The following is a 13,061-nucleotide window of genomic DNA, read 5'->3' on the forward strand; positions in this document are numbered from 1 at the left end:
AGCAAAGCAACATTATTGTTTTAGTAATAGTCATGAAATTAAGCATCCATTTTTACATTTTGCAACACTTTATTTATTTACTGTGTTTTTTTCTAATACTTCTAATAGATAGGACTTTTTTGATTTATTGTTGCTATTAGTTGTATAATACAAGGACTATTTAACCAAGGATGAGATCCAGACTCAAACCTTTGGTATATCCTGTATTACATAGTAGTATGAGTTATGTGCTGATGCAATAGTAACCATTTCCCATTACCTTTCTCAACCCTCCAATTGGCCCATGCTGTGAATCAAATTTCTTCATAAAATTACAGTTTCATCATGAATTGTATGTTTTGTGCTTTTGCTTTCCTTCTTATTGTCTTTGTATGTATCAGCTCTTGTTCATTGACACCAGGTGCATAATAAAGAGGGATTGTCAGTCCAAAGTTCACATAAATGACTCAACGTGACTTCACACATACTACATACTATTCAAAAATGAACCTGGTAAATCAAAAGGAGTGTCCAGTTTTTATTTGTTATTCAAATATTCTTTATTATATTGATGGTGTCTGTGCATTTGTTTACTTGTATCTCTTAAGTTACAAATTTGACGTGGCAGAAACACATCGGATAAAGGAACAGGGAGGATGTGGGTGTAAATAAGGAAACACTTGCTAACTCATTCATTGTATTGGAGTTCAAATATACTGTCAAATAGGACATTTTAAAGTATTGGGATGCGAACATATCCTCTAGTGTTTTTCAACCAGGGGGCCCACATTGGGGCCTCAACAGATTTCCAAGGGGGCATCAAGATGACTTAGTTATTCAAAATATGGCAAAACAAGGTTTCTATTAAGTTAAAACAACCAAAAATCTAAATATATTAGTGCTGGGCAGGGATTAATCGCGATTAATTGCATAAAAAAGTGATATTTTTTTGCATAGTGTATGGGTGTGCGCTTTGTGTAATTATTATGTATATATAAATACACACACATTCATGTATGTATTTAAGAAATATTTACATGTGTGTGTGTATATATTTATATATTCTATATTAACAATAAAAATTGATATATAAATACAAATTTTCTGAAGTGCGTGCGTGCGTGTGTTTAAATATACATAATAATTACACACAGTATAGGCACATATATTAGGCAAAAATGCACTTTTATTTTGAATGCGATTAATCGCGATTAATCTTTGCCCAGCATATATTGTTTGGTTATTTTTGTAACACATTTACATTATCTAGTCATGCCAAGCTCTCAACAAAAAGGTTGAGAACCACTGCTCTATGCTAAAATATCATTTTCTGTTAAATAAAGACTTTCAGTTACAGTATGACTCTTACAGTAATAAGTACGTTGTGCAAAGGCGTGTATACACATAATTGTGAGTTGGTTTATTCAGAAGAGTGATGTAACACAGAGCACCTTGTTGTTTCTTGTTTCTCCCAGGACTCTCCACTCTTTGACCTTCTTAAACAATCTCGTGAGGAAGGTCCCGGTGAACAAGCAGAGCCCCCCGCAACACTAAACCAGCCCCTACACCACAACCACACGGCAGCTGACCTGTGAGTGTCTCTAAAAACATACTGCACATGCAGTCATGCCTAAAGATTCGGATAAGAGAGGAAATGTCTGGGGTGTAATATATAGGAAATTATTGCATAATCAGTGCTTAGGAAAGCAGCTAACATCAGTATGCGGTATTTTTGTTATTGTTAAAAACTTAGATTGAATCTTCATCAGTGTAACTGGCAAATTTTTTAGGGCGACAAATCTACTAAGACCTTGCCCTCAAACGACGTAAGGGGAATTATACACAGATTAGCAAATGGTTTAGCTTAAATCTTCCATTCCAGGAATTACTTACCGCTTTCAGCATGTAAAATAATTCTTTTATACACTGTCGCTAGTAATAGTTTACACAAGAAAATTCAAATTTTAAAAACATTTTTCTTTATATATATATATAATATATGTGTGTGTGTGTGTGTGTGTGTGTGTGTGTGTGTGTGTGTGTCTAACACAGATTATTTTTATAGTTTTGGTTGTGCTAGTGAAGCAGGCTGTCTGTGATAATAGTGTTCTGTAGCATCGTTGGTTAATCAGCGTTATTAAACAGCTTAAAGCCAGATCAGTCATACTTTAGTGTATTACACAAAGTGGGCAAGTGCTAGTTTATGTAAACCTTTCGTGAGAATGAAGTATTGTGCTTCATTTCGCTTTACCAGCAGAACAGGGAACCGATACTGTTCGTTTAAGATTGATAGCACACGCTTCTAGGTTATAAGGCATGTGTTGCTGTGCACTTTACAGTTTGAGGATTAAATATGACATTTGGGACTTTTTACATTTATTTACATTTAGTCATTTACCAGACGCTTTTATTCAAAAGATATCGGAAGCAATCAAATCAACAAAAGTGCATCGGTGAATAACTGCTCTGAATCTTATCTTGGTTAACCTAACGCAGTACACACTTTTTTTAATGAAAGATTATGAAAGAACAGAATAGGAGAAAAAAGTCTGGTTGTGTAGCACATAAACAAATAAAATAAAAAAGTAATGAAACATAAACCTAATTTACTAATTCTATGTCTGTATAAGCTTCTCAACATTGTGACCTTTGTTGCATTGGTGGTTTTACCTCTTATCTATTCCGTGTACGTGTGCACACGACACCATTGAATGAGACCTGTGGTCAGCCTGTGGTTGACAGTCGCTAGCATGCCTCAATTGGTACACGCTATATACAGTTTTAAGCGGGCTTTATACTTTTGCGTCAATGGTATGGCATGGCTTACGCAGAGATGCGAACCCCTATGGTGAAGCTTGACGTGTACCTTTTCAAAATGTAACAGCGCGTCAGTGCTTCGCGAATTGCAGACACTGTGATTGGTCTGCTGGAGCCCCTCCCTTCAGGTAAAAAAACTGCGTCGCATTTCCTCGTACATATTTCCGCCTACAACAGTAAAAACAAAGATTTGCCAAGTTGGAATGTGATATTTATAGACGGTTTTAGCAGTAACAACATAAACAATCAAACATGGGCGGTATCTGACAATGGGTGTCCGCTGTTACTCAGGACGCTACTCACGTCCCTGCCGCGCCACTCACATAGCTTAAAATTAACGCGTAACTAAACCCCTGCTCAGAGCCTGACTCCACCCACTGGCAATATTTGAAAAATGCAGTGAAGGTGGGCAGACCCCAACGGAGATAGAGCGGACGAACTGAGCCAAGGGTGTGGTGAAATCATAACAAGGGCATGGTGAGCTTGAACCTGCTTATGTCACGTCGTACCGCTTACGTCACATAGTACCGCAACATCCAATAGGAAAATTCAAGTGCAGTAGCAAGCGTTCAACCTGATATATTGTAGCATTGAAACACTTTATACCCAAATTTAAAAAAAGTTACTCAAATCAATGAACAGCAAGTTGTGGGTTAAACGTGTGAAAACGAGTGGTCTTGCATGTTTAATTGCACGTCGATGCGAACAACGACGCAGAAGTATGAATGAAAACTAACACTTAGCCTATGGCGTTGAAGTTTCTGCCTAGGCCGTACGCAGAAGTATAATGAGCCCTTTATTAGTCTTGAGTGTGATATAGTATGTGGTAAACATATATAATGTTCAGACATGAATGTTTTATAACTTTGTTTTTAATCTCTTTATCTTAATCTGACTAATTAAGAATTTTGCCCTATTCAAGGTATCTCTCGCCCGTGCGGCCGAGTCGGCAACCCCCAGCAACAGAGGCTGAGCCTCTCACGCCAGGCACAAAACCACCCCGTTCAAACTCTCTGAGTCTTTTCTACACAAAATGTAGGTTATGGCAAGATGTGTGATCTTGTGGTTAGCGCTTTTGGTATATTGTAAAATGTTTTTTAAGAATGTGATTTCAGATGTGCATTTAACCATCTAGTTTGATCAAATGATGTATAGTTTAGGGTCACTATATATTATATGAAAAAGTTATATAATATAATAAACAATTCTTTATTCATATCTATTTTATCACATTTTAGAGTAACTGTTATAATATCAAAGCTTTGGAGTTAAGTATCTAAATTGTGACTTAAATACATACTTCACCTAAAAAATTAAAATTCTGTCATTTACTTACCCTCGTGTTATTACAAACCTGTATACGTTTCTTTGTTCTGCTGAATGCAATGAAAGATATTTGTAATGAAGCAGGAAATAGAAGTGCCATTGACTTCCATAGTAGGAAATTTGGTCAATGGTACTTAAAAACAAATAACTTCCTTTGTCTAGAACAAAGAAATCAATACAGGTTTGAAACAACGTGAGGGTGAGTAAATTAGGGGAAAACACATTTTTGGGTAAACTATCCTTTTAAGACAATTCAAAATAACATATAAACATCCTATGCTATATATTAGCATCTTCAGTGCAGTCATCCTTGGTTTAGTATTTATAGAAATGTTTTTGTCATTTTATTAAGCAGGTTTTTGAGGATGCTGGACACTAATTTGGTGCTATTTCATTAATCAATCCATTAAAAACTATATTTTATTATCCAGTCATCCATTAAAAAACATACTAATTTAATTAGATAACTAACAATAAAAATTATGACTCCAGCTTCAACAATCTTAATATCATGACAAACATTTCAGTTAAGTGACCCTAAACTATCTGACACCAGGCTCATTGATTAAATTCAAAGACTTGTGGACAAAAATAAATATACATTGGGTTGTAGGAAATGACAGACATGTAAAGATCTGTATTACTTCCTTTTGTAGTGTACAGGATGGCCTACCTGCGACTCAAAATGTTGTTCTCACAGCTGCTGACATCACATCCTGAACTGGAGCCCATAATATGGACGTTGCTTCAGCACACCCTCCAAAACGAGCATGAATTAATGCGAGACAGACACTTAGACCAGGTACTCTTGCTTTGTATCACACTTACACTTACTGTTATTAAAACAAATCTTAGAAATATACAGTACTGTGTGTGCAAAAGTCTTAGGCCACCATGCTAGAATTATATTTGTTGTTTTTGCTATGTTATAGTAATCATATATAATTGTTTCTGAGTTTCTTTAGTAGAATACATCCAGAAAATACAGGAAATGTGTATATAGTATTAAAAACTGTATAAAAATGTAAACTGATATGTCAAATTTTAAGGGTAAACTCCTCTTCCACTTGAGCAATAGCATGAAACTGTAGGATCTCCTAAAACTAAATAAAATTAAATCCTAAATTCTAATTTGAAAGAAATTAATCTTTTTACTTCATTCTGCTCAAAAACGCTCAAGATGTGTTTAGTGGCAAGAGAGGTCACACTAAACACAGACGATGCCTAAAGAAGACATTTAGTCCTGAAAAATTATTTTTTATTTTTTTGTACATATTTCCGGTATGTGTATCTTAAAGGCGGAGTCCACGATGTTTTGAAAGCCAATGTTGATATTTGAAATCACCTAAACAAACACGCCCCTACCCCAATAGAATCTGGACCTTCTGTTGATAGACCCACCCCACACATACGCAACCCAGGCAACGATGACGGTTAGTAGACACGCTCCTTACTGCTGATTGGCTATAAGTGTGTTTTGGTAGTCGGCCCGTCTCCTTTTCCAAAGCGTTTTTCAAACATTGTGGACTCCGCCTTTAATAAAATAGATTGATAAATAAATATGGATAGATATAAAAACTTCTAAAACAACAAGTCTGGTGGTGGTGGCCTTAGACTTTTGCATCGTACTGTACCTCTAGACTTAGCTATTATGTGCATATACATACCTTTATTGGTGTTCATTGAACTAATATTTAAAATCTCCTTTATCCATCAAAATATTTAAAGCTACAATCTGTTTTATTTGCAGTTGATTATGTCGGCAATGTATGCCATATGCAAAGTGAAAAATGTGGATTTGCGCTTCAAAACTATTGTGACCGCTTACAAAGAGCTGCCCAATGCTAATCAGGAGGTGAGTGTCCAGATGAACCCTGTATTGTTCACATAACTTCCTTTAATGAATCATTTGAATATCACTCAACCTGTATTTCTCTTTCATTGTGTAAATGTTGCAGACATTTAAGCGCGTGTTGATCAGAGAAGGTCAGTACGACTCCATCATTGTCTTCTACAACCTGGTCTTCATGCAGAAACTCAAGACCAACATTCTTCAGTATTCATCTCCTCGGGTGAGAGATGTTATTTTTCCTTCAACATTTCTATTGGTACAAAACATTGACTCATTTCTTGTATCATGCCGCCACCTGGTGGCTTAAAAGACTAATGCAGGGCTACTTCTTACCAAAAAGTGATGGGTTACTTACCAGTGTGTGTGTCATTTATACATTTGCATCATTCCCATTTACTCCAGATAGAAGGATATTCAAATTTGTCTTGTTTTAAATAAGTTAAAAGTTCATTGACATACGCGCTTTCTCTCCCAGCCACCTCCTCTGTCTCCCATTCCCCACATTCCCTGCAGTCCCTACAAAAACTCTCCTCTGCGGGTGCCAGGGAGCAATAACGTCTATGTGTCCCCCTTGAAAAGCAGCCGTATGTCCCCTGTGGTAATGACCCCACGGAGCAGGTTGGTATTCTTTCGTTTAACTAGTTCAAAACTAATGTTTATACTTTATAGTCTTGTTAGCGTAATGATATTGTTAATAATACATGTCTTTGGATTGTGTTGAACTTTTCTTACTCTTTTTTTTTTTTGTGATGCCTTGGACAGAATTCTCATCTCAATTGGCGAATCCTTTGGGGTAAGTCATATAAAAGTATTTATTGTTAACACTTTTTACTCATTAGACTTGGTTTAAAACAACCTGTGTTTTCTCATTTCTGTACAGTCTGCTGACAAATTTCAAAAGATTAATCAGATGGTGAGCAGCACCGATTGGTCTCTCAAGAGGAGACTGGATGGATGCTCCGCCCCCAAGCCCCTGAAGAGATTACGCTTCGACATGGATGGGCAAGATGAAGCTGACGGAAGGTGAGGGAATGGTTCACGCTCTCTTTATGTTTGTCTTGCATAGAAAGTATTAACACCACGATTGTCCTTTTTTTTCTTTATTTTAGCAAATCAAGCGGCGAGTCAGCGCTTATTCAGAAGCTGGCTGAGATGAGTAAGTTTCCTCTAGCTTGTTAAATTCCTCTTTGTGGTTATTTTTATTTAAACATGTCTGTATTGGCATTGAACTTAACATCACATGGCATGCCTGTCTGTTGTTTTTGTTTGTATAGGCTCCACTCGGACACGCATTCAGGAGCAGAAATTAAAAGAGGAGTCTGTGAAAGAGCATCCGGAGCCCTGACTGAATCTGCTTGAGTAAAGATACTCCAGCATGACTTTACGTCATTAATTTTAGATTCACCTCTTTTAGTTTTCAGTGCTCCTGAAAGAGCACATGTCTTTCCTGTGTACATTTTAAATGTGTGAAGATCCAAGGACATTTTGTTCTTTACTACAACAACGTTGCGGTTCCTTTTAGTGCATATGAAAAGTAAAAAAAAAAGAGTAATTTAGTGTCATAATTTATTGTTTTGCTTTTTTTAAATATATTTTTTCTCTTTTAGAGTCATCTACTTTATTTAGCTATAATGCAGACCTGGAAATGGTTTATGAGAATGAGCCATGAAATTTGAAAAATTGCAGACAGTGTTTTCATAATCATGTACTAGGTAAAGATGATGTCTTTTTCGGATTACTTTTGTACTTTTATAAGCATTAATTTACTTTTTGTTTGCTTTGAGAAATGCAATGGATGTGTTGTTAAAATCTGTTGCAGTTGAAGCATTTTATTGAGTTGATGTTTTAGGATGATTTTTGTTTGTTTGTGTGCGTGTGCATGTGTTTGTCAACACATGGTCATTTGTCTTTAATTGACTTTTTATGTTCTTTACGGACAGTTTTCTTGTTGAATTTTAAGATTTTTGAAAATGGTGTTTTGTGCTTTTGTCTTTTTTTTAAAAAAACAATTATGTTGTACCTCAGTTGTTCCTTTTAAGATAATGTAATGCCTCAAGTTTAACAACCGACCAGTTTGTTAATGAAAAACCTAATGTGTCCTGTTGTTGATTTATAGACCGTAATGACGCTAACACTTGGTTGCCTCTCAGCAAGATGTATCGCTATAATGTACTCTCGTTTTAACGGTTTGTTTTTATAATTGATCAACTTTGTTTAGGCATGTTGTCAGTAAGTTTATTCATTGGCTGGAATGCTGTTTGCCAACTAATGACAATCTCAAGTGCGTTGTAACTTACATTAGGACTGATTTTGTCATAACAGTATTTAAGGAAAATCTATTCAGATCCTACACTTTTGTTATTTTCTTGCATCCACTGCACTTCAAAATTTCATTGATTTCATTGAAGTCTTGGGCATCATTTGAATTTACTGGTCTAATAATGACTTGAACGTGGGTGTGCACGCAAAAAGTTCAAAGCAGTTCATTCAAATCCCTCGAATGTCATTTACGAAATCATTTTGTAATGTAATGACGTCATTTAGGTCTCGCCAACCCTAGGTCTCGCCATTTAGGCCAACCCAGTGTTTTGTTTAAAGGTTATCAGGATGTGCACTCATCTTATCAAACACGATTTGGTTTACCGCAACTGGATGAAGTAAAATGCAAGCAGAAACAAGAGTTAAATTGTGAACAAACACTAAAACAAATGTTTATTTTTTTAGAACAACATTGGGTTCAAAATGGACAAATCCAGCCATTGGGTTAAATAAAAAAAAGTATATTTGACCTCACAATGGGTACAACCCAGTGCTGTATTCTCAGAAAAAGAATACAAAAGGTACTGATATGTACCATTTAGGTACCAGTATGTACATTTCAGCTACAGAGGTGTTCTTTTTTAAAGTACCGCCCCAGTGACAACTTTTTTTACCCACGTGTACCTTTTTAGTGTGGGTTGAAAATAACCCAGCATAATTGTTTTTTTTATTGTACTTTGCATTAAAACTTGGATTGTATGTCATTAAATTCTGCTATTATATTAATGTTCTATTTCATTTACACATTTCATATTGTACGTGCTGCGTATCAGGTTATTCAAAACTATTTTAATCCACAGCATTTGAAAGAACAATCGTGCGTTTAAAACAAGTGCTGATTCAGGACGGTGCAGTTCTTATAACTGGGTCACATTACTTTTGAGTTCAGTGAGCAGGAGGCAGGACTTGGGACAACCTCTCTCTTTACTGTAAGTTCTCTTTCTTACCTTCTCATAAACTGCTTACAATGCATTGCTGCTTTGACTTGTGAAGAAACAACAAGTACTTGATCTGATTTCAACACTGCATACTGAAGTTAAAGGTAACTGTTGTTTTAAATGATCTTTTTAACAGTATTATATAAATTGGTTGTGTATATAACATTTAAGCTGTCAAACCACTTTTGACTTTTTTGAGATATTAAAAAAGGTGTAACGACCTGAACACAGCCGAGATTGCCATGCTTGACTAGAAAAACCTGTTTTAGGACATAAAATAAAAAGTTACTAACAATGCGAAATAAATAAGTGAACAATAAGTAATGAATTTATTTTAAAATAATAAAATATTTTTTTTAGTAGACAGACTTGTTTCTTAAAAATCACTGATATTATACCTATACATTGTTGTTTACCTCCAGGGAAAGCCATGAATTATTCCTCGACAAACACAACATCTTGTGAAGACGGCACTGACGGCTTCAAACAGATCATGTACCCTGTAACGTACATTATTATTTTTGCACTGGGAAGTGCTGGCCACTCGTTATCTATCTGTGTCTTCTTCAAACAGTGGAAAAAACAGAGGAGTTTAACGCCAGTCAACTTGTTAATGGTAAACCTGTTGTTTTCAGACCTGATGCTGGTCTGCTCTTTGCCCTTGAGGGTCGCCTACTACTTACAACACTCCTACTGGCCGTTTGGTGACATCCCATGTCGACTCAGCTTTTACGTGTTTTATCTCAACATGTACAGCTCGGTCTATTTTCTGGTGGCTCTTAATATCTTGCGTTACATAGCGCTGGTATGGCCGTACCTGTACATGCGCATGCAGACCAGCTGCGGTGTGGTCATCATCTGCGCCAGCATTTGGGTATTGATGGCTTTGGCCTGCAGTCCGCTGTTGTTCTCCAGCACAGATAAAGAAAAGGTGGGCAGTACTCGGTGTCTGGAGCTATCGTTGGTGAATGTGGACAAAATGCTCTTCATTAACAACATCTCACTTGTTATGGGCTTCGTGGTGCCGTTGGTGATCATCATTTTTTGCTCTGTATTTGTCGTGAAGAGTCTTCTGACTCCTAGTCCTGCGCTTGGCAAGACTAGACCTTCAAGGAGGAAGGCGTGCGCTTTGGTCATCATCAGTCTTGGGATCTTTCTTGTCTGTTTCTTGCCTTATCACGTAGTAAGGACAGTCTTCTTATCTGCTGAGAAACAGCTCAAGATGAATGGAAATTCGAGTTGTAACTCCATTTGGGTTGTGCGCAAGGCCGCCGTCATAACACATTGCTTGTGTACTACCAACAGCTGTCTGGATCCCTTGCTTTTCTTTTTTGTCGGGGAAAATTTCAGATCGTTCTCTGCAAAGTTTCTGGCAAGAAGAAGAACGAGCAAAATGAGAAGCACTTTGCGACAGGAAGAGCTGCAGGTTTTAAAGAAGTAAATGAAATGGATGGACAGATAACAAAGACTTGAGGGAACGCATTGTTTTTTAGATAATTCTGCAGAAGCAGGAAACAACTTATTTTGTGTTTTGTTTAACCTTTTGTTGTGATCAGACACATGGAGGTGAAAAGCTAGGGAGGAGTGCTTTTGGGTATTAGTAAGCATTCCTTTTCAACTCCGGTATCTGTGTAAAGCTGCTTGCTGTCTGTGCTACCACCAGTAGCATTGCATTGCAACATATTGACAATTGCAATGTATTACATATATATGTTGTCACCTTATAGTTTAAAGAACAAACACCAAACTGATAAAACCACAATACTCAGACAAATGCACAAATTGAAGTCATGCCTTATGTTTATTTATTTCTTTGCTTAAAAGCATGCATGAGCTAAATGTAAATGTTATAACAGTGTTGTTAGATTTTATACCTTGTTTCAAACATTACATTAGAATGGTTTAGAAGCAAGATATTTTAACGAATGGTTGTAACCAAATCGTTCATGAGCCCTCTAGTGATGTGAATGATCCCTTATGCCATATTTGTGCAACCTTATGTATAAAAAAATCATAATATAGCCTTTAGTATGTTTCTAGTATATATAGGCCTTAAAGTGTGTCAATCCTGTAGTGAGGTTTCACATCCGGCGTCATCACTTATGTGGCCCATGAATTGAGCCCTATCAGGAAGTATAATGCTTGTGGCTTCCTGAAGGCACCTGTTTCTCACAGTCTAGCCTATCAGAACATTAAACCAAGTCTTTGTACATATTTGTACCCAGACGTATTTTTCAAAGGTGTATGCTAAATGTATTTGTTGTTATGAGGTAGTTCACGAGGAAGTTTTCTCGTGTGTCGTGGAGCGTGTAATGACATTTAACATCAGTTGATATCTTTATTTCACATCTGCACCTTCTTCATTAACCATGAAACCAAAAAACATGGTTAAATGGCTACTGTAGTAAATACAGTAATCAATTATATGCAAAAATATGGTTAATTTTGTAACAGCTGATTTGCATTTGACTTGTTTTGTTACACTGCATTCAGTGTCATGATGACAATCTACACAAGTCTTTCTATTCTGCTTCTATTTTCTATTCTTACCAATAGAAGATATAAAACTACTGACGTCACCGTTTCCAGAGCAATTGTTTTGTTTGTACATCAAAAGATTGCTCTGATTGTCAAAACAATACTGCTTCCTCTTTCGTTTAATCCATAAATGGAAGTGCCTTTACCAAAGTACCTCCCCTTATAACACATCTTAAGTTGAAATGCATAAGAAACATAAATCATTACACGTGGTTGTGTCTTAAAGTTTTCAGAGCTGCCTACCCTGCTGAAAAAACAATAAAACCATTACAGAAAATTCTAATGGTTTCCATTAAAATACTATTAGCTTTTACCATTAAAACCACTACACTGTAGTGTTTTGGGCCATATTCCATTAGAACCAATACATGCCATTAGAGACCAACAAAAACTAATACACTGTAGTGTGTTTTGGGCCATATTCCATTAAAACCAATAAAATTCCCAATGAAACCAATAAAACCATTAGAATTTACTGTAATGGTTTTATTGTTTTTTTCAGCAGGGTACCTAGACTCTTAATCATAAAGGTACTTAATATGTTTTAGTTTAGTTGTGTGTTTCCATAAAAAGCCATCCACGTAACCTTTATATTGCACAAAATGTTGATTTGTTACGTCAACACAACTGTATGCGCTTAGCTGACTGAGAATACGCCATATATGCTGTCTATGTAGTCAGCTCACTATAGGTTTTGAAATGTAACCCCATTTATGGTTGCTTTTATTCTAGCAAAAATATCATAATCTCGTAACATTGTCTTGTAAAATTGTGGTGAATGAAAATTATTTATATTGTGTTATTGTGCTGGGCAGGGTTTTTCCCAGCGTGCCTACAAATACTGAACAGTTCTGACGGTTAAATGTTATTTAATGTGTATGTAAACGAAATGTTTTATGTTCTGTTGTTTTTGTTTAGTTATTTTGCTTGTTACTGCATTTATAAATAACAGGGTTTATGGTTTGAGGATGTATTGTTGAAAATTGCCTAAATAAAGGAGCAATTAATAACAATCTTTTCTTTATTTTACCCTCCAAAATTACATTAATGTGCAATATTAATAATGTTAAAATATCCCAACATTTTTAGATTCTAATTCGTGGTTGGGAGAAATATGGACATTTTCCCAATTAATTTAATCGCAGCCGTTGAGTTTGTCCATATTTGACCCAATCATGTGTTTGAAAGGAAACATCATTTTAGAGTGTAATATTTTCATTATTAGCCTAGTTATCACACCATTAAATAATCCGTATTAAATATTTGCTTTTGTATATATTTATATATATTTG

General features: G+C 35.9%; 2 protein-coding genes across 3 annotated transcripts in view; both read left to right on the plus strand.

The window, feature by feature from the left end:
- rb1 (retinoblastoma 1) overlaps positions 1–8,062 on the plus strand; it is a 31,648-nt gene extending 23,586 nt beyond the window's left edge. Inside the window, exons 18-27 of the mRNA XM_055179785.2 lie at positions 1,455–1,570; positions 3,719–3,831; positions 4,779–4,924; positions 5,873–5,977; positions 6,081–6,194; positions 6,450–6,592; positions 6,737–6,767; positions 6,855–6,997; positions 7,084–7,130; positions 7,249–8,062. Coding sequence (XP_055035760.2) covers positions 1,455–1,570; positions 3,719–3,831; positions 4,779–4,924; positions 5,873–5,977; positions 6,081–6,194; positions 6,450–6,592; positions 6,737–6,767; positions 6,855–6,997; positions 7,084–7,130; positions 7,249–7,319 — 1,029 coding nt within the window. The 3' untranslated portion in view covers positions 7,320–8,062. The remainder of the gene's footprint in view (positions 1–1,454; positions 1,571–3,718; positions 3,832–4,778; positions 4,925–5,872; positions 5,978–6,080; positions 6,195–6,449; positions 6,593–6,736; positions 6,768–6,854; positions 6,998–7,083; positions 7,131–7,248) is intronic.
- A 154-nt stretch (positions 8,063–8,216) lies between these two features.
- cysltr2a (cysteinyl leukotriene receptor 2a) lies at positions 8,217–12,896 on the plus strand. Of its 2 annotated transcripts, none has more exons than XM_055179788.2 (2): positions 8,217–9,222; positions 9,654–12,896. In XM_055179788.2, the coding sequence occupies exon 2, from the start codon at positions 9,662–9,664 to the stop codon at positions 10,670–10,672; it is 1,011 nt and encodes a 336-aa protein (XP_055035763.2). In that variant the 5' UTR covers positions 8,217–9,222; positions 9,654–9,661; the 3' UTR covers positions 10,673–12,896. The 2 variants fall into 2 exon arrangements, with proteins under 2 accessions (XP_055035763.2, XP_055035762.2); XM_055179787.2 differs by having other exon boundaries at positions 8,217–9,335; positions 9,654–12,894.
- The last annotated feature ends 165 nt before the right edge of the window (positions 12,897–13,061 follow it).

Source organism: Misgurnus anguillicaudatus, chromosome 9 (genome assembly GCF_027580225.2).
Source record: "Misgurnus anguillicaudatus chromosome 9, ASM2758022v2, whole genome shotgun sequence".
NCBI lineage: Eukaryota > Metazoa > Chordata > Actinopteri > Cypriniformes > Cobitidae > Misgurnus > Misgurnus anguillicaudatus.